The sequence below is a fragment of the Anser cygnoides genome, chromosome 7 (genome assembly GCF_040182565.1).
Source record: "Anser cygnoides isolate HZ-2024a breed goose chromosome 7, Taihu_goose_T2T_genome, whole genome shotgun sequence".
NCBI classification, from domain to species: domain Eukaryota; kingdom Metazoa; phylum Chordata; class Aves; order Anseriformes; family Anatidae; genus Anser; species Anser cygnoides.
Genome location: NC_089879.1, coordinates 20,865,922 through 20,892,414, shown reverse-complemented (window position 1 = coordinate 20,892,414; position 26,493 = coordinate 20,865,922). Strand labels below are relative to the sequence as shown.

The 26,493-nt window shown below is 42.9% G+C and overlaps 1 protein-coding gene across 6 annotated transcripts in view; it reads right to left on the bottom strand.

The window, feature by feature from the left end:
• Positions 1-26,493, bottom strand: part of PIK3AP1 (phosphoinositide-3-kinase adaptor protein 1) — a 57,444-nt gene that overhangs the window by 18,359 nt on the left and 12,592 nt on the right. For 4 of the 6 annotated variants that reach the window (XM_013171265.3, XM_048069018.2, XM_013171254.3 and 1 more), the window contains 6 exons: positions 13,345-13,493; positions 10,218-10,362; positions 8,610-8,752; positions 7,334-7,466; positions 6,403-6,599; positions 4,071-4,260 (listed from right to left, as the gene is read on the bottom strand). In XM_013171265.3, the coding sequence (XP_013026719.2) occupies positions 4,071-4,260; positions 6,403-6,599; positions 7,334-7,466; positions 8,610-8,752; positions 10,218-10,362; positions 13,345-13,493 (957 nt within the window). Of the gene's footprint in view, positions 1-4,070; positions 4,261-6,402; positions 6,600-7,333; positions 7,467-8,609; positions 8,753-10,217; positions 10,363-13,344; positions 13,494-16,219; positions 16,430-16,947; positions 17,048-26,493 lie in introns of those variants that run through there. The other 2 variants (XM_013171271.3, XM_013171281.3) reach the window with 2 other exon arrangements.

Sequence of the window (26,493 nt, the reverse complement as noted above, 5' to 3'; positions counted from 1 at the left end):
TCGGGATGTAACGGGACTTGAAGCCAGATTTGGGCACCTGCCCCGGCTTCCAGCGCTGAATAAAGCACCTTCATATAATCACTTGGTGGTTATGTGGTTGCTATGCTAACATTGGGGGAAGGAGTAGAATAAGGGCATCACAACTACTATGTACTATTTAGGTTTTGAAGATCTGCAAATTATGGGACAATAGGTTTTATTCAGCTGAAACTCTCAAGGATAAAGGATGAAAATCACACTCTCTAGATCTGAATGTCCACACAGTTCATAGCTATGGAAACACTGCTAGGAGTCAGGACTTGTTTCCACCAGCCCTTTGCCACTGCCAGTGACTGACCTTGGATAGAGGAAATACAACCTGTTTCCCCAGATAAAATGTCAAAACAAACTTTAGCCTTACAGTTGGAAAGTCAGCTTGGAAGGTAAGGCAGTACATGAGAGATACTAGAGAAGGTTATAAGGGGCGGTAACACTCCATACTCTAGAGGATTCCTTTTGTTCAAACTAATCAGGTACTTCAAGCACTTCTGAACACACACAGAAATCTGGCAGTTTAATTTTCACATAAATCAAACAGGTTTTCAGCATTTTCAAGAGTCCTTGCTCCCAGAGCCTTGCCCCTATGCTGAGCTCTAGCATACTCAAAAATACTGTTTTGTAAAATTCAGCAGGTGCTGGTGAGGGGAAAGCAGAAAAAGCGAAGCTCTTCATCTGATGCTGTAGTTCTACCAGATCAATACGATGGAGATAACTTCCCATTCTTGCTATTCAACTGCTGTTTGTTACAGTGTGTGAGTGACCCACCTAAATATTTACTTGCAACCCGCACCAACCTAGAACAAATTCCACTCGTACTCAAGAAAATCATGTTTGACATTACAGGTATTTGAAAAGGTAATAAAAGGGAAGTGCTCTTCTGAAGCAGGAATGATTACAGTTGATAATAAGAAATTAAATAAGACAATTCAATCTCACTTAAAAAAAAAGCAAACAAGGTAATAGCAAAACTAGCAAGTTTCCAGTGATTTAGTTAGGAGTACTTTATGATCTGCACTGCTCAGGGCATTAAGACCTATCTGGTAAAGAATACTCCTCTCCAGCAGAAGGGAAGGCAGTATATTACTATAGATGAAGAAAATCTTTTCCGTTTTTTTTAAACCCATTATTTATCTCAAAGCTAACAGGGACAATTAGCAACTCAAAACAGCTGCGTGCAACCCTCATGCAGCACCACTTTAAGCAAAGTTAGTCCTTGTACAGCTTCTTCACTCTGTGTTTCCCCAGGATCAAAAGCAGATAGGAAAATAAATGCATTAAACAAAGTGGGATGAAGAATACAAGAACTGGCAGAACATTCCAGCATCTAAATATTTGCTACTACTTTTAACTCATTACAATGGCTCCAGTCCTGCACTACCTTGTTTTCAAATCAGTTTCTGCTAGGCTAAATGACTCAGTGGTACCAACCTTCCTTTGATCAGTCTCCAAAAAACTGGTGGAAGCACATTCTGATCACAATAAATGGGCATGCTGCCACAGTATGTCTACATTTAAAAAAAGCCCAGGTATTGTCCTCTAGACCACAACTGTAAGCACTTACACAAGGGCTATTCTGACCTGCAGAAAGTACCTCAGTAAGAGTTGTTTACTATTTCCTAGGAAGCTTTTGTCCTCAGAAAACAGTACAAAAGATTGAAGTTTTTATTTGTGATGTCAGTCCTAAGCCAGCCAGCCAGCACTCCCACTAATTTCAGTGGGAGTTTATTTACAATACCAGCACAGAGGTAATGTTGAAACTCCTTCAGTTTGAGAGAATAAGACCAACTGTGGAACATGGCGCCAGTTTAACCTTTACCTATTATGACACAGGCACCTGTTATGGCATTTTAAGCACCGTTCAGACAAGCTGTAAATATTCATCAGGCAAAGACTAACAGACTACATAAGAAATACAGATATTTTCTGTAAAAGAGTCCTGAGTGGAAGATGACAAAGTGTGCACAGGAGCAATAAATTGGGAGATCTTCAGAAAAAGCAGGGAACACTCATTGCCCTTGCTAAGGTGTTACAAGTAAGCCATATAGCACATCTATCCAACATTTTAAAACAGACTTATCCAGCCATGCTTTCTAGTACAGAAATCATAAATATCTATCTTCAGAGTCAAGCCTGGGTTTTTACCTCTCCAGTCCTACTAGCCCTGCAGAGCCCGCAGCACGTGCATACACCAGAAAAAGTTTCTGGTGCTGACCCTAAAGACCTCTACCACACTACTGATATAGCTTCAGCTGCAGAAGGGTCCCCAAAAGGGCAGTGGCCTGCTGGGCTTTCACTGCTAAGGAAGCCTAAGAAGAGCAGCCTGACTTAGGCTTTGAATGCACAACTTTCCCATCCCTAGGCAGCCAATTCATTAGCTCTCCATTTCCATGCCTGTGAGCCAAGCAGGCTGTTTTCTGTATTCCATCAGCAGCCAAGTTCCTTCCGAAGATCTGCCAGAGTAAGTCGGAGCAGGAAAACGTGTATAGTTAAACCATTAAACTTAGTGTAGTTTGACAGAAACAAGCAAGAATGCACATACATAAGCAATTCAGGTGGCACACAGGTGGTGATCTTCAGCTGGGAAGAAGCAAGTGTCATAAAACAATTAGCTCTTCCACCAACAGTCTACAGAATTAGCAAATAGTTTTCTTAACAGCAAGCAATTCTGATCTAAATCTGAACCAATATGAGGATATTTCAGAGAGGCGTTTCAGAGTCCAGTTGAAAAAGTGGTAAAGTACAGAGTTTGACTTGCATTCATGGAAGAGAGGAATATCCCCCTTCATAGTGTCTGGGATTTCTAAATGTTTGAGGAGTGGAAGACAACAGGTTGGTCTCAGTGGTTTTAAACATGTTTTTCCCCCTCTCCAGAATTAGTCTATCAACCCCATTCAGAGATGCACTGACTGCAGGCAGAGCTTCTGAATACCTAGAAACTCGCAACCCCCTTACTGTGGACAACAGCGGCTTTGTTCCATAGGAGTACAACTGCCCTTACTGCTTATTCCCCACCTGAAGGCACAATAATCCTGGTTTTGACAGCAACACAACTAACCCCACAGTAGCCGAACAAAATTTAGCAGAGAAGTATATATGATTTCAGGCAGAGATCTGAGACTTTTCTGGACTCCACAACCAATAAAAGTGTGTTTTATAGCATTGTTTAATCTAAAAGAGAAGAAAAACAACCCAGGACAGATATAGTCTATAAACAAAAGTGTTTCAGCAGGAAAAGCTTTTCTCCCAAGGCAATATACTTAAAGCTGCAGAAACATTGGAAGTCCTGATGTGGGTACTTAAACTATAATAAGCTACACTTTCTGCTTATCATGGGAACCATAAAATGTACCAGCAGGATGAAGCAAGACTAAGAAGGAAGATAAGAACAGCAAATTTACAATTGCTTAACGTAAGTACTTAACTTTATATTTGCAATCAGTCTCACTGAACGTTAAAAAAAAAGTGAAAAAGTTAAACAGCTGCATATTTACCAGAATTAGCTCTACGTTTTCATCAGTAAACAAGGTGGATTAGAATCATGATTTTTCAATTTCTATCGTTTTGGAACACATTTCTAGATGTTCACTTTCTTTTGTTCCTAAGCTGCTGAGGTAGAAACTCAACTCATGTTTGAAATCTTTCAGTGTTTCACAGTTGTAAGTAAAATTACATCTTGCACTTTGTGGTCTTCCACTAAGTCAGTGTCTCTACATCCCTGGATCTCAGGAGGGAGAAATGGGAAACAAAAGAAACTTTCTCTTCCAAATGCTACATCAGTTGCTCAGGATTCAGAGAATCCTCAAAACACTGAGGAAATGGCTCTTAACCATGTACCCTGGCAATCACAGAAATCCTTAGGGCAATTTTATAAGCCAGCCAATGTCAAAACCAGAGCATGGCTTCCTTATGGTGACATCAGAAAAGCTGTAACCAGCCCTCACTCTGAAACTCAACCAGGGCATTATTATTGTATAAGAGAGACAGAGCAGCTGAGGCTTCTAAGCCCAGAAAATCGCAGTGATTATACATACAAAGGTCTTCTGGGGCACCCGGGACAAATCCAGCCATGGATTCATAAAGCTCTTCATCGGAGCCAGGATTCAAGGAACATTTCATTAACAGGTCAGTGGAAAGGTGAGCCATGGACTCATAAACAGACTCATCCTCTTCGCCTTGCATCAGCTCTTCCTTAATGTGACTCTTCAGCATATCTGCTGTTTCCTGGAGAGAAAGGAGTCCAAGAAGAACAAAAAAATAAGCTCATTTAAATAAAGAATCTGGAGAATCAATGCAAAGCAAAACATCTTTCTCCCACCACTGATGGAAAGAAACCTTCCAAGAGTAGCCCATTCCCAAAGACTAAGGCTTCTTAAAGGAATTTAATCTCCATTACAGCTTTTTGGGGCCAGCCTTCATGATCTATGCTGTAACACTAGGTAACAAAGGTGAAGCAAGGAGATGCTGAAACATTCAGAATAGCCAGTATTGTCTTTCTATCCCTCAATTTCATTTTCTACCTGATGTCTTCAAGTTCCTGGAACATGAGCAAAGTTCATTCTAAAATTACAACAGTTTGTCAAAGGCTATTTTGATGTAAGCGTAGCTTACATGACCATAAGGGGGAAAACTTGCCGCATGTGGTGCACTTTCAAGAAAGCAAAGTTTTAGCTTCACTGTAGATTCAGTTTCAATTTCTTGGCACTAGCAGCAGCACGTAACACACAGAATAGGAGTCCACAGACCACCTTTTTTGGTGAGACTAACAGGAAACCTCACAGCAGGCAGCTGCTCATGCAATATGGGCAACTTTCGATTCACAGGACAGCAGAACTCTCTCATACATTTGCCACATGAGGGGAGAAAAGAGATGGTGTGGAGGGCAGTGCTGACCTTTACCAAACACCACAAGAGAGCAAAATTAAAATCTTCATCCCAGCTTCCTCACCAAGCTCCTACTAAGTCACAAGCTCAGACATCTTAACTGGTTGCAATACAAGACATTCTTCTATCCACAACCGTCACCTCATTGGCCTTCATCCACAGGGCATGTGTCAACACTGTCTACACATGCTTCTGTTCGCAGCCAAAATGGGTCAGTAGCTCACGTAATGCTTTAGGGAGGTGAAGAGGAACTTTTGCCAGACATAAAATGAGGTGAGTAAAGGGGGTTACTAGGATTTTCAGATATCCGTATTAGTACTCCTCCTAAACCCACAGTGCTCCTAGTCACTACCCTGCTGTGGACACACTGGTGCAGATTATTTCTGTGCTTTGGTGCTAAATTGCACAGATAGTTTGGTGGCTACTAAGCAGGATCTACTCTTAACATAGCTCTGTCACTGTGCTGGTAAAGAAAACATGGGAGGAACACAGTACAGCAATAAAGTTGAAAGGACTTCCTGAGCATCTCTCTTACCCCAATGCAAAGATTTTAATCATAGTTAACAGTTTCTGCAGCCTTCCTGATCTCAGGACAGGATATGACCTTTATTTAGCTCTGATATATAACCCTAAATTTATCCTCTTATCACGAAGCAAGTCCCTAGTCTAAGAACTACCCATGCCACCAAAATAGGGCTTAAGTACTGCCATAATAGACTGGCATACTTATCTCCCACTATTCAGGCAACTGCTAGGGACAACTACATACACCATTTCAACAAAAAGCAAAGGCAGATAAAATCTACTCAATAATTTGGGGTTCTGGACAACCTGATCTAGTGGGTGGCATCCCTGCCTATGGTGGGGAGGAGAGGGGGTGTCCACATCATAATCTGGAAGAAGTCAGGGTGCCGTTTTCTGGGGGTTGCTCAAAGGAGAACTGAATTGTGAATCGGGCTCCCACAGCAAGAAAAGTGGAGAATGGACAGATATCCCAACACAAGAAAAAATGCATTTCACGTAGAATAAAGATCAGCTGTGAATGAGCTAATAATCAGACTGTACTATAACTAAGCAGAGTATCTCAGACTGTATCTTCCCAAACATATTCAGTTCCCATACTATCCCCTAAAGTAAGTAAGTGGGATGAAGGGGCTGTAGTTTTTCCAAGATCAGAGATTAGAATAATACATCAGACATCATGTGGCTGCAGAAACATCATTAGATGGTTGAACAATAAGGAAACCCAGCGTGGCAGGCTCTGCTTCCATCTTATTTGTTCTGTTGAAAAGCCTTAAGAACTTTCCTGGCTCCAGAGATGAAATCAACCCCCCCACATGGAAGCTTTCATGGTGGCTGGACATCTACTCCCTACCACCACTTTGTACCTCAGCACTCCTGGTCCCACAACACTTTCAATGCCGAGTTTGGTGCCACTGCCCAAACCTGCTGAAAGGACAAAGGACTGCTGCTCCCTCTTACCACATATTCATCAATGAATTGTCGGAGGTCCTTAAAGCCATGCTTTTCTGCGATTGTGTTTGGATAGTGGCCATATTTGTTGGCCACACTATATGCCTGCAGTGCTCCAGGGCATGTCAGCAGCAAAGCGGTGAGGTTTTTCAGCCCATATCTTGCAGAAAAGTGAAGCAGCGTTGGCAACTCCTCATCCCTCTGATCTGTGAGAAGAGAAGTCTGTTAGAATCTAAACTTCTTTCTATCAGCAACAGAGACAGCAGATGAGAAACAGACTTCCTAGCAAACACACCAACCAAAGCAGGTTTGAAAACCCTGAAAAGTACATACACCATTTCAAAATGGAGCTAGTTCTGCACAAGTGAACCACCTGAGGTATCTAGCCCATCTCCACATTTGATTCCTGTAGTCTTTAATGGGGAATCTGGCACTGTACTAGCCACATGTATGTAGGATCACAGGTTCAGAAGGACCTCTTAAATCATCGTTGCAGTAAGTTCCAGCTGCTGTAAGGAACCCAATCATGGTACCACAACAATCCAACTGCCAAGTGCCCACTGTGCACCTTAGAACAGACTCATGGGGTAGGTGGGGAAACGACTGCGCTGGGGAAAAATACCACACAGGACTGGGAGAACAAGCAAGAAAATAAGGCAAACATTTCTGGGGGCATCATCTTTTCACTTTGTGGTTGAAGCTGTCTACATAGCTGTATCTGCCACACTACAGTAAAGTGAGACAGACGTACTAAAAAGGGTCACACAACCAAACTACGATCCCCCTTCTACAGACATCATCTGAAATTTAGCTTCCTGGCTGAGATTCAAAACTTGAGACGGCCTGTGCAGGTACCACACACTGCAGTGTTAAGGTGCTCCAAGGAAAAACTACTGATACAGATGAAGTTTCAAAATAAAACAAAAATATTTCAACTTGCTTGTCATCATATCGTTTTCCTCCAGCTGGTTGATTCCAAATAGGTGTAAGCCACTGGCAGGAATGTTCTTCTTCAGTGACTCTGTCAACAATTTGTCCAATGCTTCTATGCTGTATGGCACAATTTTAAAGGCCTAGAGATAGATGGAAAGTGATTTTGCTTGGTTAAGTCTAGACAGTTATTTAAGATGAGACTTAGAGGATGATGTAGTAAGTTTTATTTATTTAGAATATATCAGGAAAAAGTATGCATAGACACTGATGGTGGCAATGTTTAGATCAAACAAGGAATATGAAGAACTTCTTGGTCCAGAAACAAAGTATGATTAATCTAAACAGATAAGAACTACAAACTCCACAACAAGACAGAGTGCAAGGTGAAAGTCACTCATGTAACTAGAAGCACGGAAGACTTACTTCCTACTTCCTTGACGGGTATAATCTCACTTTTGAAGCTGCTCCAGTGAAGTGTCACTCATGCTCTAAGTATGAATAGGTCAATTTTGAATTGCCCTGGTGTACACCCTGGCTTTTGGACTGGTGCTTAGCCAAAGACCGTGAAGCACGCCTATACCCCAAGAAGGAGCACAGCCCAGTACCAGCTGCTCCTTAATTTGAATTAAAAAGGAAGTGAAAGACAGTCTCCTCTGCCCCAGGCATGCTGGTGATTAACACTGCTCTCTGTAGGCTTCTGCTACACAGCTAATCAGGGATATGGAGGCAGGAAGCACAGACAACAGATCTGGATAACTTGCTTGTGCATGCTTTACCTCTGTAACAGGGTTCAGGTACCCTAACTGGGCAAAATATGATACGAGAACTGAGGACTGGCTTTAAAGAAATAAATGTATTTGTTTATTCTTAGCACCTATTTTACCCTTCTTCAGTCAGATAGTTTAAATCTGTTACATTTTCACATCTTTTCCAAAAACCCTTTGGTACAAATTTCCAAACATTTTATGTGGTACTTTCTACTGTATCAAGTTCTGTCACCCTAATCTTTTCAAATCAAGGTCTAAACATGGGTGGTGACTGATAGTATTTTCTTTGTTAGTTGGATAGCCTGAATTGCCTTAGCTAACTATTTGCTCCAGATATGGAAAAAGTACCTGTGCTTTTGCTCTAAGGGGATTTTTAGGGACCTTCTCATAGCCCTAACAACTTTGCATTCTGCATTTCAGAAAAGCAAGACCGCTTGCCACAAGATAGCTCATGTCCACCTATCTACTCTTTGAGAAGAGCTGGTTTCCAAAGCAGCTGTTTGCTAGAGTTGTTACCTGGCACATGAACTGTACTGGGTTGGCTGCATTTGCCAGCAGACTGCTGATTTCCTCCATGTCGGTATGATAGGTGACGCTCGTTTCTCCCACCATCAAGTCCCCTGAGTATATCTTCAGAGGCACTGTCCCAGAGGTTAAATCTTTGAAAGAAAAGAGAATAAATCACCTTTAAGAACAAACAATGGGAACAAGTCTTCATCAAATGTTCCGAGAATAGGAGGAATTTTGAGATACTGTCAGCTGGATACCAGAATAGTTTCTGTTGTATAGAGTTCATGAAAAGTCACAAAAAAGAAAAGTGATGATACTGGTCTGAATACCAGGTAGGAAAGTACTTTGGAACTGCCTCCTTCATAGGCATGTCAAAGCATATCACCTGTGACCTTCTAGGTCACCTGCTAACCCTAGTCTGGACCACTAATGATAACGGTACTCCACCTCAAATTACAGAACCTCACTCCTCTCCACATCTGGCTCAGGGTTTTCGCATCCCCTCTCAGTCTCACTACTCTCTGAATGAAATCAGCTTAGAAGAATTTCAGCTTTGCAAGTTTACACAGGCACAGGATTTCTCTCTTATATGCAACTTGGGAGCTTCCTAATATTTTACCCAGTGTGTACTCACAGGTCTGAGCTCTGAAGCACACGTATTTTGAATCCCACTGAAATTAATCTTTCCCTGTCTATATGCCTGGCTGTAACAACTAAACAAACAATGAAATGGTTACTGTCACACCTGAAAGGAACTCAAAATGTATTTGTTAGAAACTGCAGAGCTAAAATATATGTACACTATATCAATGCGAAAGTCAGGCTTATAATCCAAAGTGCATGTTAGTTTCCAGGTTAGTGTTTAAATCAGAAGCCTTGATTTAGGACAGAATAAACTGAACATTTGTATGTGGTTGAGGTAGTCCTCCTTAAACCCATCCACTTGATTGACTTCTTCAGAGTTGCTATAATGGCTGTTAGCATCTATTCCTAGACCTAATACATTGACTCTTCAAGAACACAGACCACAGTAGGTTAAATAAAATAATCCTGGGAAACTACTATCACTAAAAAGATCAGAAATCTTGCCCCTAAAGTTTACTGAACGAAAAGTTTAGACAACTTAAGCTTTAAGTGTAAATATCTAGAATGACAGAACACATCTGAATTAAAAGACAAGCTAGGATAAACAGCTTCAACTCTAATCACACAGAGATCATCACCCATTAAACATGTACTGTTATAATCATGCAGTTATTTACCAGCACTTATCTTCTCTTCATGCCTGCCAATACTAACATACTGGTAATACTAACATATAATTAAGTTCAAAGTGCTTTACAAGCTGTAATTTTTCCTCAGAACTAAGTTTTTTCCACTTTGCAACCCCACCACCGCTGCAGGGAAAAGAGATCCTGAGCAGCAGTCTCCTCATTTCTACACCACCAAAGTATCACAGATGAGAATGCAAATTCAAGATTTCCTGGTCTCAGTGTTTCCCACATTGCACCCTTCACCCTTACACCCCTGACACTTTTCAGGACAGGTAGGGTGGGATAGAAAGGAAACAATGAGAGGTGGGGAGGTGGGAATTCAAATCTCAGCCCAGCTTACTTGGAGCTTCCACGGAGATTGTGTACTCATTCTCCATCTCAGCCAGCACACACACAGACGATGCATTCTCTGGAGAGAATTCCACTTCAGTTTTCACTTTGCCATCTAGTCTACACTTCATGATAATATAAACAGTGGTCTGCACCTAAGAGAGAAAGGCATTAGAATATATTGTGAAACTACATAAGAACACTTATTTTAAGCCCCTTTTCCAGGGATTTTGTTGTTACTGCGACTAACAAGTTAACATCTGTCATTTCCACAGTCTTGAATGATTTTCAGTAACATCTTCCAGTCACTAAGTTACTAGGTAGGTGGCTTCTGTTACAGCTTGCACCAGCACAAATACAGACATTAAGCTGATAAAAACTCTGTGATGTTATATTTATAATCTGATTTAGTTTCAACCACAGCAGCCTCTTCCCTCAAGCAGCACAGCCCCATTTTGAACAGACACAAAGGAAGAAACTTAAAAGTAACATACTCTGGAGATGCAACAACCTTATCCAATTATATTTTATTTTATCTACCTGTGTAGCATGGGTCTTTAGCCAGAGCTTTGCTTAAAAGGCAAGAATTTCAGGTCTGCAAAATTTTCACCGGCCCTGCGTTTAACAGTTTAGTTATTACATTACATGTAATGAAATGTATGAGATAGCTGAAGTCTTTCATTTGGCCTAAGACTTGTCTAGCATCTACTTTTGTGAATTATGAAAGTGAATTTCTGGACCAGATTCTCAGTTCTGAAAACTAGGATATCTCCTGGGTCATACTTTGTGGCAGCCCTTCATACTGCAAATGTCGTACTGCTCAGCTGTCATCCAGTCAGGTTTTCAAAGACCACCAAAGGCCTGACTTGTGGCCACTTACATGGCTATGCTAGATGCTACAATAACTAACCTGAGAGAAACCTGAAGAGACTTTCTTGTCCACAAACTTATGCTGAACATAACGATCCCTACCTGGGCCAATGCAAGCAGCCCAGCAGCAACAGAAAACTTAAATGATTCAAGATGGAGTAAAGTCACCTTCCGCAACTCTCATATAATAAGTTCTTGACTTCGTTCCTAGCTGCTCCTTACCATGATGCAGTTAAGGTATTTATCTTCAACTCAAAACACAGACAAGCCACAGCAAAGGAGTTTTACCTACCTCAACATCATTGCAAAGTAGATTTTATTAATATCATAGAATAATTCGTGTTGGAAAGATCATCTTAAAGATCATCTAGTTCCACACACACACATGCAGACCCCTGCCATGGGCAGGGACACCTCCCACTAGATCAAGTTGCCCAAAGCCCCATCCAACCCAGCCTTGAACAATTCCAGGGATGGGGCATGTCTGTTGCTACCACTGCCACCAGTCACCCGCACTAGAGAAATTCACAGAATCACAAAATCATCTAGGTTGGAAGAGACATCCAAGATCCCCTAGTCCAACCTCTGACCTAACACTAACAAGTCCTCCACTAAATTCCTCCATCAAGGAAGTAAAAATATTCAGCCAAGTCTTGGAAGTCAAGTCACAGCAGCCAAGTCACATGCAGTGAATTCACTAATAGATGCCCAGTAAATACAAGGGGACAGCACTATTCCCGTGAACAAGCAAGTAAAGCTGATACCAAAAATTCCAGATACAGTTTTCTCTGTGTTAAGTCAACAACTGTGTAAAAGTTTAAAGCATTCCAACAGCCTGCTGACTTCCCAAACCACCCTTGCTGTGAACAAGTCACAAGCCACACACACCACAGAGGGAACAAACTGTTTCACTAAGGATACTTCCTAAAATGACCATTCCTTCCTTTCAGCCTTCCCTCTCCCCCAAGAGAATGCTATTCCAGGTCAAGAGCAGATTATGCCTAAAGTCCGAGGCACATATTCATAGACTACTGAATAATCCAGCACTGAACATCCACGACTCTCGCTGCAGGCTCAGATGTACCTCAAACACAGCACACTGCAAGGTACACACACTACAAAATCAATCCATCTACCTGAGTACAGGACGTGCTGTTTCACTTTCACACACTGAGCTCCTGCCAAGGCAGAAATGAGGTTCTAATAGCCATTTGCAAACTTGTTACTCCCCCTCCTCTTTCCCTGCCTGTTTACTTCTGCTCTCACTTCAAGGTGTGGTCAACAGCATTTGAGTTCCTTTCCAAACACAGGAGACAGACTGTTTCTACCAAATTTGAGCTATTATGTTTAATTTTTTCATGTTTCTCTGTACAGCACGAAGGTCAGGTTCTAAGTAAAAGCAGAGGATCCCCAAATTACATTGCCTTAACTGGTGCTTTTAGAAAAAGCACAAAGCTCCCAAGAGTTGGCAAAACTGATATGGACAAAAGAAAAAAATAAAACAGTGCTTCATTTCAGTGCACTGAAGCATGAGTCCGCCCCTGGTAGGGGGGCAGAGGAGGAAATAATGTAAAGCAGCAGTCACGCTGCAGCGAAGTTTTTCTAAACTGTTAGATGAAGTTTCCTCTGACAACCAGACCCTCCTACACTAGTGCCTCACATCTCAAAACTATGCAATGAAAGCCCAGCCACACTGACTGAAAAGTACATTGCAGAGGAGGTAGAGACAGTGGTGCCATACACTTCTCTCCTGGTGCATGGTATTAGTTTTTTTCCACCTGACAGAACGCTAGGCTAAGAAATGCAATTTTTCAGACAGGAAGCCATGATCCCAGTGCTTTGGAGTCACTTGCAAGACGTGCACCAGAACTGCCATACTAGATTGCATCTGGGCTCTGAAGTTCTCATTACCATCACCTTACTCCACTTGGCACCCCTAAATCTCACCAGAATGGAAAATGGGGAGTCAAGAGTGTGAACGTGCCTCATAACACACAAGACAAGCAGCTATATTAGTGAGACTATCCATCAGTAAGGGACATTGCAGCCTAGATGATAGCAGACACTGCGTATTACCAACCTATTTCTGGGCCTAGGGAACTGAGCTCTTAAAACTGAGACACTGAGGACAGGAGCCTGAGCAGGAAGGGGACAGAAAAAAATTATGGACTACTTTCCAGGCCTGTAAAGCCGCCCATTACAGAGTAGTGTAATGTGTTGCAACAGCACACAACAAGAACACAGCCCACAGAGTGGCCATACAGTACCCCACAGCGTATGCGGTCAGGCTGCACCACCAGATGGTCCGCAGTGCTCTTGGATGATCCATGCTCTTCATTCATGGCAAGTCTGCAGGAGTAAACTGGGTTCTTCTCGTCTTCTGTTTCTGTGTCAGTCACAGAGTCACAACCCGAGTCTAAAATAAAGCATATGGAGTCCTATTACATCGTTTCCATTTGCTGAACATGCATGGACATGGATACATCAATCCTATGAAAGAACCAAAGAGGTCGGTGGAACTTGCTACACTTCTCAAATTAATGTTTAGAAATGGGGATCTAGTTGAAGAAAGGGGAAACTACAGAGTTTCCTCATTTATTCCCTTAAGGGGACTGCTGGGGAACATTCAGAAAGACACAAAAGTGCTGGAGTAGCACTAAACATGCTTACAAAACAAACAACAAAGCCACTCCCTGCTGAGATGGGTACTCCCTTTCTCACATTAGATAGGAAAATAAGTATCTTAATGTCTGGTGTAAATGGACTCATCTGATTCCAGCTGCACTGAGTGCACTGCAGAATGGGCAACAACCTTTAAAGTCCTCCTCTCCTAAAGTAAATGAAGATCTACTTTTCTTCTATTTCAGCAGTATCTTTAGTTTTCTGGACCCTGCTTGCGCTGCTTACTCTGGCTCTTAAGTTTACTATTACGTTGATAAAATACAACACGAGGCAATAGTCTGAAGGGATCCTACTACGCAAGCAAGAAGTGTCAGCTCCTGTAACTATACAAAAGTCGACTTGAAACATACCAGAGCCTTTGTGTGAAAGAATCACAGTATTCTACCCAAACAGGCCCAAGAGAAGTAAACACATGTAACCCTACAATCTGCACGTACAAAACAATGCTCTCCTTCCTGATTCACAGTAACGCCATAAATGTTTTATTGATGGAAGAGCAAACACAGATTCACAGATTCACAGATTTTTCTAGGTTGGAAGAGACCTCAAGATCATCGAGTCCAACCTCCGACCTAACACTAAGTACTCCACTAAACCATGTCCCTAAGCTCTACATCTAAACGTCTTTTAAAGACCTCCAGGGATAGTGACTCCACCACCTCCCTGGGCAGCCCGTTCCAATGCTTAATAACCCTTTCGGTAAAGAAGTACTTCCTAACATCCAACCTGAAACTCCCCTGTCGCAACTTTAGCCCATTCCCCCTCGTCCTGTCACCAGGCACGTGGGAGAATAGACCAACCCCCACCTCTCTACAGCCTCCTTTCAGGTAACTGTAGAGAGCGATGAGGTCGCTTGCACTTGCACACAAAAAGGATAGCAAAAAGTAACATAGATGAGAGTTATCCTACCCTGCCAGGAAATACTTTCCCCAGCTGCAGAAAGGAAATAGACACATTTGCATTTAGTTAGTAGAAAGTTTTTTTTAATCTGGTTTCTACCTCAATTCACACCTTTTCTTCCTCATTTTCCAAAACATGGGGTGAAAGTCACTGACTTACTTCTGTCAGAAGACTAGCATGAATTCTTAAGACTATCTCCAACAGACAAAAATTTCCATTCAAATTTTGGAAAACTGAGGAGCAATGAAATATTTAAGACAGTATTTTGGAAGTTTTTATTTTATTTACTACTTACCATAAAAAACATCTGTAAAGAGCAATACAAATTATTTACTAGACAACTTCTCAGATTTAGACTGGCCGTTTTTACGTTATTAAGACATTTCTATTTAAAATGCTCAGTCCTGATGAGAAACACTTGAGAGCATCTGCAATGTCTATCCTGTGGCATCTCACAGAAGTTGCCAGCAGTCCAGGTTTTACCCCACTCCCACCCTCCCCGCCCCCAAACCTCCAAGCACATATTTTCCAAAAATGAAGACCGCCAAAAATTTATTAAAGCAGGCTTCTGTTAGGATGTCAGGTCCTGCTAGTCTCAAACAGTGAACAAGAGTCAGTCAGAAATTTAAGTCTAGACTTCTTCCTTATTATAATAACTAAAGATTGAAACTTAGGATATTTGAAATTGTCACACTTTTTTTTAGTTTTTATTTTAAAGTATTTTCTATATGTTTGAACAAGATTTTATGAATTACACAGATGTGACTGTGCTTTCAATTGACTAGTTTCAAGTCACAAAAGTTTAGCAAATTATTCAGCTGAAGGTTTGGTCACGGAGTCACACACACACTTAACTTTAAGCTTGTGAATCATTCTACATAGCAAGTATAACCACAATGCTGCTTTAATATTTGCTGTAGAAAGAGCAGAGCCAAAAATCTGCAGCTCTAAAGTTCAAGTAAGGCATCACTACCAATATCAGTATTTCTTAAACCTAGAACAGTATATGTCAATAAGCACGTAGATTTGCAGCAAATTTGCAGATTTGACCAAGAAGAAACTACTTTGACAAACTGCTATGTACTGAAGGTCTTATGGAATTTCGGGCTGTATCAATAAGTATTACAGAAAATGGTCTGAGGTTTTAAATTCCTTAACTTGATATATTAATTGACACCGTACAAAGCTACCAGCTGCAAAAGCCAGACTTCAGTTTTAGGAACCCTTGTCCTGGGAAAAGGTAGGCTGCTCCCATCTGGGAGAGCCAGGCTGCCCAGTTGCACAGGAGGAAATTAAAGCAGTAGTCCCACATCCTTCCCTTGCATGACTGCGATCACTCAAGCTGTTTGGCATATGCAGAGCAAGGCAGCATATTCCTTTAGGAGGAGAAGAGGCAACCATTACTAGAATTGAGTCTCTAATCTCTTGGTTATTTCCAATATGACTAAATCAGAAAGACTAAGCTCATCACAGATAACAGAACCAGCAGTGACCAGACTATAAGAACATGTTAATATTTCTGAACCATAAGCACAAGCTGACACTTGCCAGGATCCTTACCCTACGCGCATCATCCCCCACTCCTTAATATGGAGCCATCGGTTCCTTGCTTGCCCAACATATGGTCCGTTTCAGAGGAAAGAAAACCTACAGCTGTGGATCTCAGCTGCAACATCTAAAGTAAGCATGCATAAGAGAGAGCAAGCCTCCAGGTCTCTGCTTTACTGACATTATTTAACACTGGTAAATAATTAGCAGGACAACTACAGGAGTCTGCACTTCAGCTGTTAAAGAAGTTCCGGCATTGCTAGATCCCATCTTGCACTTCTGCTTTCCTGTAACAGAGTCGAGTGCCTGGAGGTCATACGTAATAACAGAGCTATTAGGTAATATGGGAAAAAGCACTGTTAATCAGTAATTGGATTAACAGCTGACGGAAGAGGCTCCGGGGTTTCGGGTATGAATTATTCATCTGTTTTCTTCATTCAGAAAATTCTGAAATTGTAAGTCACCAACTTCCCCAATAAGCAGTGAAGTGATTCTATGGTCATCTTGCAAGTTCCATTCACACCCCATCTTATGAACATGCAAGAAAACTGTCCCATTACATTCAGTAATATCTGTGCTCTGAAGCGACATGCTGTTAGATCAGGCCTCCTACTCACTAAGATATTTGGCTAATGACAATCCATTTGCATATAAAGATTCAGCAATTATACCACTGTAACTGCAGCCAGGTTAGACAGGCCATCACTGAGATCAGACACATTAGAAAGTTATGAGAATACCTGAATTGAGCTTCTCCATGAGCAGCTGCTGTAGGTCAACAGCTCGTGGTTATAAAAGGCTCTGCCTTCACTGGAAGCCCTTTCTATTCCCCTTTACAAGAAGGCTACCTCAGGCCACGCCTGACAGTCTCTGTAATACTCATGAGAATAGCAGCTAGAGGAGGAAATGCGGTCCAAGAAACCCAACCACATTTCCCTTCGAAGAGTGTGCTCCCCACCAGGAAACATCAGTGGCTCAGCTGCAGAGCGCAGCCCACGCAGCCCCTTCTGTCCAACCTGCCCGGCTCCTCACACAGCTTCCCTGCTGGAACTCACCCCTGGGAAACACAGACATGGCCACATGCTTCACGAGCCTTTTAGCAGCTCTAGAAACCAGGATGAAGCAGCCAGTTATTTTGATATCTTGCTGTACAGAGCACGGAGCTTGCTCTGCCATCCACTTCCTCCTGGCCAAACTGCGCCTGCCTGCGTGGAGCTGACAGCTGTGGTTTCTCAGAAGTCAGCCCTGACACCGCAGGACATGTGAGCGCTTGGATGCAGTCAGCAGTCTGCCCTAGCCGCTTTGCCATCCAGATACGAAGGCAAATGGCATGACCGAGCAACTACTTGCCCTTACAGGTTCTGCATGTGTAGACTACCCCCTCGCCAGCACCTGCCTGTCAACCAGCTCTCCAGCAGAGGAGACTAGTTTTCACAAGACCTCAGACTTTCACCTTGGTATACCTAGAGCAAGATGGAGGACCTTCAGAGAGCTTCTGCTGTCATCCAAGACTTACAGCTGGTCAGCTTCCTCTTCCAAACATGAAGAAGGACATTAAGACTCCAAGTAACGCCAGCTGCATTTGCAAGAAGCAGGCAAAGTCCTGATAAACAAGTTGGAGGAGCAGGGAAAGTTATCTTGCATCATGCTATCCTCAAGGTCCCTGCTTTCCTCAAAAGAAACACATTCAGGCAATATTTTGTGATAATCCCCCACACTGGGTTATACTGTAGCAACATTTCCCTTCTCAACAGAGTGAAGGGAAGCATGTGGAAAAGCAGCAGGCAAGGACAAAAAATCAACACAGGAAATAAGACTTTGTAAAACTGCCTCTACATAATAAATTACGTATGGAACATCTCCCCCTTTTCTCCAAACACCACCCCAAGCAGCTTGTTGTTTAAATCTACAAGCACAGCAACTGAAACCAGATTCTCAGTTCTACAAAGGAAGCGGTCACATTTTATTTGGGATTATAGTTCCAACCCCCCCCATCAAGGAAACAAAGCGTATTTTACTATGCCAAGATTTGCTTAAGCAACTGTGCATACCCACACATGCCCATCTCTTAGGAAAGTTGGTTTCGTACTAAGAACATGACCAGGTTTATCAGAGCCCTGCTGACAGGACCGGTGCTTTAGCAAACTGAGAAGCCAGTAAGTACAGTTGTGTTTACTCTTGTAACCTCCTAAGACAATATACACCCTTAACACTTGAGAACACACATTACTCCACAGTTCCTCTATGAATCACATCTCATTCTAACTTCAAGGAGCACTTTTCCTTTATTATATTTTAAAACTACAAAACATGAAACTGAAAGAGCAAATCTCTTTGCAACAGAGTGCAAGAGCCTTTCATGACCTTCATTAATGTTTAACCCAAGTGAATTAATCTGTTCACTTTTCCTGTCTCGGTCTTCCCAAATGCTGCTCCCAGGTTACTTTTAAAAATTTCTTCTTTGAAATGAACAAGTATTTGGAGAAAGTTGAGTCACCAAAAGAATGCCAAGGGCAATTCCATGTCACTCCAGTAAATGCTGGAAGGTAGGGATGAGAAAGCGACCAGTAAATGCCATACCACGGTTGCATTGTTCTGAGAACAGTAAGGTTAAGAATGGAAAGTCTGAAAAGCCAGGTAAGTGGAAAGGACACAGAAAAGAGAGCAAGAGAAAAAATACCAGACTAGAAAAGAGTAATAAAATAAAAACCTCAAGCACACTGAGAATCAGCAGAGAACAGGAAGATAACCCACAGGATCAAAGGCATCTTCTGTGGGATTATTCCAGTTTAGGGACAAATGTCAGCAGTAACTTCCAGTTGGCTGTTTGGAGTAGGTTCAGTTTTTAATTATTCACCAACATACAACACTAATTAGAAAATTGTGTGTTTACATTATGGTCCTGACTTTGATCCCATTGTACTGCAGACACAAAGCCCATTGCTTCTCCTTTCCAAACATTACAATCAAATCCCAAGTCCAGATGGACAAGGGCATGAGTATGTCAGACACTGGGACTGACGAAGCACTGTCAGCAACAAAGCAACCGTGACCAGACACGTACATAACCACTGCACCTCACTTGGCATTCCCTGACCTGCAGAGGCACAGACCAGAACCCCTGGTGGGAAGTCCTTCCTGCACTAGTGAAAGATGGAAATGGGAACCGTATTAACAAGCTGCTGGAATTCTTGTCATGGATCCAGTGTCTCAGAAGCAACAGCTGGAAAACTGCTTACCACACGTCATCTGCTCCAGCAATGCTCCTCTGCTCGTTCACTGGATGGACCTGAGATAACAATGGCTCCTACACTGTAACATGCAAGGCCTCAGGGAATGCAGAGCCTGAATCCAGCAAGGGTCTCCCTCCAACCCCACTAACAGAAAAACACTGCCCCAGCATAGACCCCTCAAAATACTGTTTGGAGACAGTGTGCAAAATTCTGCTCTTAGAAACATCAGGTGACCTTTCAGAGTCGTGGAGAGGAACTGTCATCTTCTATTGCCTAATAAAGCATGAGCAAAAACACTGCCCCTGTTACTTGACCAGAAAAGATTGTTTTGGCTCAAATGTATACCTCACTTCAGAGAGTGATCAGTAAACTTGGCTTAGAAAATTTGCCAAACTGCAAAAATAAACTGTGCACTTGTCTGGAGGACAGATGTTCACAACAGAAAAAGCTATAGCAGCTTAAAATACAATTGCACCCATCATGGCCCTCCTCCCCACTCCTGCTTCCCCTTCTTGTCTTTACTTTCACCAGAGGCTGGGGCCCACGCAGCGGAGCCAGTGGAAAAGAACGTGTTTGGCTGCGTCACTGAAACACAAGACCAGGATCTTTGCTTGAGCAGCTGACAACTGGGGGGTTAAGCGAAGTTGCCAGCCCCTGAACTTCAAGACGAGGAGGAACTTTTATACATTTCATTCATACCTCCTGCAAAGATAGTAACCTGTCAGCTCATGGTGAAATGCACATTCATTATTACAACACACAAGATATATCTGCTATAGCTTATCTGACCACGTCTGCCTTGAGCTAAAAGTGTGCCTGGCTATGACAGTTCAGAAATTGCAAGCCAACTCATTGTAATTCTTTGAGCTCTTAGTTAGCCTGAGGGTCTCATAAGCCTAGCGTTCAATTTGTTACAGGATTAAGTACATAAACCTAAAGACCTAACTGGGGTGCAGGGGAACAGGACAGAGACATCTTCTGAAGAAGATGCAGAGTTCTGACCACCCAGACAACAGGCTCTATGTACCTGACAAAATCTCAAGAAAGAAGGGCTGGGATGGTTCGCTTCAAACACCTGTGCCAGGAGGAGGCCACATGTACTGAAGAAATGTACACATGGAGGAGAATTTTTGAGGACACTGAAATCACATTACATCAGTCACAGACTCAAGTCAGTGTTCCTGAGCTACCACATGTGAGAAACATGAAAATCCAACTTGCTGATTAATTATCCTTGCTTCAATTTAAGCACAATGCATAACACACAACAGAAAAGACTGTCTACGTAGAAGTCCAACAAGGTGACATTCCACCTAAGAGCTGGGTAGCTGCTTTGGAAACATCCCACCAAGAGAACATCGCTTGGCTGGGTTTAGATCTACTGAAGCCACTTGGAGAACCATTCCATCAGACTACTACTGACAGAGCAGTCCTGCCCCCTCTCTTTTCTACATACAGTCTCTTGGAATACCACCCGCGCAGCCCACACCAGATCACCCAGCTAGTTAGCCAGATCAAAGGTGGGGAATGGGGCAGACCATGCTGAGGTCATCCTGTAACACTGATGAAACCTCCCCATGAGAAACTCAAGACCCACTGGTATTCTCAAGTCGCTTTTGAAAAATGCGTCCAAAGTTTTCTGTGGTAATGATGAATCCATCAAAATCCTACCAAATGCAAACCTAGGAACAAGACAAATGTTCAAGTGCGCAACAAAGGTCTCTGAAACAACCCGAAGTCTGCTCCACACATCTCTTCAGACCTGCTCTGTAAAGCAGGTTTGTTTTGACCACAAACTTCTGCAAAGATTTTGCAGAAATAACTTCAGCTGTTTCAAACTTGGAAGAAGCCATTAGCAATGGTCACCGAGCTCTTATTTTAAGCACATTTTAAAGCCACACAGCTCAAGTTGGCGGATTTTTAAAATTAGCCTTAGTTACCACCTTGAAGCAACCTGTGGGGAGATCATTAAAAATACAGGCTACAGAGAAATAAGGTTTGGCACATTTGTGGTGTGTATGAAGTTTATTACATCCTGATGCTTCCTAACCGTGCCATTTTCTGTACTTGACAAGTTCTGGGTTATTATTTCTTCGCTTCCATCTAGAAAGCCAGTATGCACCTACACTAGCACTGTTTGAACCTCATTCTGTCATGGAAGGCAGGACATGAAGTATTGCTTTTAATGTGCATAAACTGAGAGTTTATGAAGCACCTTGATGACAAACAACACATCCATCCTGTAACTCGGAAGGCTCTTTCAACTGCCTGATCCTGTTTTGTACAGATGGATAAGAACATCTATGCATTTCTCTCAGTATCTCCTGGGGGCTTAGTTGAGGTTTCTGTTTGCTTTAACCAGCTCTCTGATGTGTGTTTCCAGCATCAGTCATTTATAGCTACACTAGCATCTGCAAGGAAGGGTACAAAAACAGTATGCTCTCTCAACCTTAACTCCTGTGCAAGTGTCACAGTTTCCCCTCCCTGACAGGCGCTGAGAACCAGCCAGGCTGCAGAGCTCCCATATAATGAAGCAGACTCTCATTATGCTCAGTGGGCTGACTAATACATCACCTGTTCCTCTTCAATGAGCAGGGTTAGAGAAGCGTATCTTCTTTTTCAACACAATATAACAGAGGAAAATACAGTTTTAAGTATTCTCTTAATTTTGCCCCTTCGAAGGGGAAAAAAAATTCAAGGGAGGGAGTGAGGGCCGCAGTACAACAATCGTGTTACCTTCTGTCTCCAAGGCCACTCTTACAGGCTGACAGAAATAAATGATGGATGCAATCCTCTGTGTGAAGACTACTCAGAACATGTTCCTCCACAGAGCACCTACAGCCAGAAATGAACAGCAAGCGGTCCCCAGCTTCACATCTCTGTCCCTTTAGGGTATGTACATTGACTGCTGGCCCTTCCTCACTCCAGCTTGTTTCCTTTAGAGCACTTCAGACATCCAAACAGCCTCTGAAGATGCAAGCAGAGATCACAAAATTGGCACGCACATCCATGTCCAATTTGCAGTTGCTAGAACTTCCCAAGTGCCAAAATGGATCTTGCACAGAACAGCTACTGCATGCTTTGGACTGGAAATTCCTCAGGCACCCTGTGAGGACGTGGGAATCAGCTGCTGAAGACTATACAATGCTAGGATCTTGTACAGACAAGCAATGAGCCTCCAGCAGAGTTTTAAAAGAACACTGCAGTTAAATCTGCAGAAACTGGGGTCTGCTCACAAGTTGGAGCCTCAGAGATAGAGTATTAGATCAAGGGTGTCAAATTAACTCACAGATCTCTTTTTGGCTGCTTTATATCTAGGATTTGTCCTTTAAGGCGGTCACAAAACTTCTTCATGAAGTACTTGACCTTACCATGCCTCCTCCTACCAGGATTCCCCTCTGCAGTCAGCATTCCTAGGCACGAGGCTCAATGGCCATGTCTTATGAAACATATCAAGCAGCACAGGAAAGAGTTGCTACACAAACTAGGTCTTGCACTGCCTCCACATAAAGCAAGCTACATAAGCAGTGGAAATCACAGGACACAACTTCTTGTAGAAGTATGTTTCCATACAATGGGAACGGACCTATGAAGAGGGAGTGAGGATGTATTTCCTAGTTTACAGCATCCCCTTGCCTACTGCCCTACTTGCAAGTCTCAGCGTGAGGCTGACAGAGGGGTCCTGAGTGAAGCACTACTGGCCAGAAGCAGACATGGCACAACAGGTACAATAGTTGCTATGGTCAGAGAAATAATTTACCGACTCCACTGTACAATAGAGAGCACCCCCAATTCAGTGAACTGTTGTAATAGGCACCTGAGAGGAGATCAACGGTGCCCAATGCTAAAGCATGCAGCTCTGTTACTGGCTAGTGGCATTTGTGGTTTCTAGTGAAGAGTTGCCCTTAAAAGTATTCAATGTGAGGTAATATTCTGAAGGGATACACCTTATATAAAAGAGGAGGGAGAAAAAAGGGAAAGGGTGTTCAAATTTACCCACAAAAGCCACAGACTGTTCCTCTAGGTTACGGTATCTGCTTTGTCATTCCTCAGGACATCTGAAGTATAAGGGTAACATATCAGCTAACACTGGATTTCACTGTGCTTGCCATGAAATAAATACAAGGCAAAGCAGGCCACAAGTGCATCCAGGCCTAACATGAAGCTTGTCAGAGCAATCAAAGGAATGAGCCCTGACACTCTTCCACAGAGAGACTACTGGTCAACGAGCTACTCCAGAAAAAGCTGCCTTTGGACAGAAATCAAGACAGGTAACGAGTAGGAATATGTGTCACCACTAGACAGATCACTTGGCGTGACCACCAGAAGTAGTGGGAAGGCAGAACAGTTCCTGCCATGACTCAAAAATTTATTGTGAATGTAAGGCTCTAGCCCTAAACGGTAGCAATGAGCAAAAGCTAACAATCCAGCAATCACAGAAGTGTCGGGCTGAAAGCAGTCTCCCCTGCACAACTACTTCAACCCCGTGGGTTGGGAGGCACTTGACAATATTTAATGCATCTGCCCAACCAGACCTCAAACCCTGAGTATCCTATTCCAAGGTTACTTTATAGCTTGTGTCCTGCACAGGACTACAAAGATGATTAGCGGGCTGGAGCATCTTTCACACATGAAGAAGCTACAAGAACTAGGACTCCCCAGACTGGAGAAAAGGGTTGGAGGGATCTTATCAGTGAACGGGAGGGAATGAAAAAGAAGGAGACAGACTCTGAGGGACTAAACCACATGAAATACTACCTGAACACATGAAAACACTTTCCCCACACACACACTGTAAAGGTGGTCAAACATCAGAACAGGTTGCCCAGAGAGATTGTAGTCTCCTGCAGCAGCAACATTCAAAACCTGACTGACTGCACACGGTCCTGGGCAACTGCTCTGACTATGCTTGAACATGGAGGTTGGACTAGAAGATCTCAAGAGGTCCCTTCCAACCTCAACAATTCTGTTATATGATCTTAAGTTTCATTCATGGTTTCACCAGTGCAAGAAAAGAAAGCCAGGAAGTTAATTCAATTCCTTGTCATGTACAGGACCGAGAGTGATAACAGTTTGTGTGGTTTCTGTTATGCCATTTCCCTCCCAACAGATAAATTAGGCCATTTATAGCATCTCCTTCTCTTCCCTGCAATGCCAAGCCACACGCCCTTTGGCAGGCAAATAGTTTCTCTGAATTAGGCTTTTCATAGCCCTAATGAAGGGGCAACAAGCCCTCATCGGAAAAAGCTCCTGTTACATGACCACAGGTTGAAAGTACCACAAGCTCCTTCACCCCACTTTTCTGACTGACACAGATGGGGTTCCAGCCCTGAGACTCTCTTCTTTGCATCTCCTTCCAGATGTATCACGCATTCCTTGTGGTGTTACCGAAGCCTACTGCCTTGGTCCCTGGCATCTCCCAATGAGCCTCTTACTAGGTGGAGCAACATTCCAGCTCTTCTGGATCTAAGGGGCCTCAACAAAAGTTTTTACCTTCCTTCTAGCTGCCCGCTGTCCTTCATGTTCACCACACACTTCCTAACGGCCATTTCTGATCCTCCTGTTTTGCAACGTGTTTGCTAGTACTGATCTCTCCTTCTCATCCATCTCATTGCACCACAATTCAGCTCTGCCAAGGCTGTACCTGTCCATTAACAGCATGGTTCACAACTGCTGTTAACACCCAGATATCACCTTAATATTCTCAGGCAGCTGTTAACTTCCCTAGGGTTTTACCTGCAAGAGTTTGTTTAGGCATAGAAAGTTCAAAGCCACTGATTAATAAGTAAACATTTTGGAAACATGGACTTAGAAAGCAGGACATTTCAAAAATTTTAAGACAAAGGCATGGGCTGAAATAAACTAGATAAATCTAAATGCGTGTAATAAAAAACAGATGTCAGTTGAGTTATCTGAACACACAGGAGGAAGAGAAAGACTCCAACTGTGAGGCACAGATTCCCATCTGGTGCTCAATGCACGTGCATTGTACAGCATGCTGTGGTATCACAAGCCAGACAAAACGGTTTAAGTAGCAGGCGGGTCACTGCACCTTGGCTGGTGATTACACCCTGCCAGAATGAAGCTAGCTTGTGCAGTGCCATCCTGAGCATTTTCACGTCCTTAGCACAGTTAGTGTAGTGCACAGCCTGAAAAACTTCCCCACAAACAATAGGACTTGCAAACAGAAACCTTAGGGCCTCTGTAGTTTGCCACAACTGAGAAACTGAAGTAACAACTGCTCTGTCTACAAGGCAGCAAGAATCAGCATCAGCACACGGTTTGTTCTCAACACGGCTAGATGAATGCTTCCTCATTTCTGACTTTGTACTGAACTAATAAAAATTAAAACAGCTTTCAGCGTGTGATGTCTGCGGGTGGCATGTTCCCATGATGCACTAAATAAGCCACAGCCTCACAGCTGTGCTAGAGGCAATAGCATAGCCTGAACAGGGCCAACGCAGAGGCTATGGAGAAGTATTTGTCCCCGCTGTGTCCTGTGTCATACAGTCCACTTACTCAGGACTGAGCTATCAGGAAGCTGAACTCAGTCCTTTCTGCATTAGTCTTGGTTTTTCACTGTGTGCTGACATTGCCGTTAGAAGCACTGGTGAATGCCTGTGGAAAGAATCACTTTGAGAGGAAGACACAGAGACACGTTATTTCAAACATGGTCATAAACTTTCTTTGCTAAATGCTGTAGGAAGGAAGAGATGTCTTTCTTGGGAAACGTTCAGCCTGCTGTAGAGAATGGACTTAACTGACCTCCTATAAAGCCTTCATCTAAAATCTCAACAGTGAAGCGCTGAGAGCAGAGCACAGGCCGTGTTTCTCTATGGGAGAGGGCAGCTACCACAAACACCCGTACTTCATGTCTCTCATGCTGGGGTTGGCTACAGCCAAACTATAATGCAAATGCTAATTTTATTGTACCAGTCAAGAAGAAAGTTTTCACAGTTTCACCCAAAAAGGGATCTATGTACACCTGGGGTTGTCTTCTCTGCAGAGGAAGCATCAGAGCATTTGCATTTGAGGCCATTCACAAAACTTGGT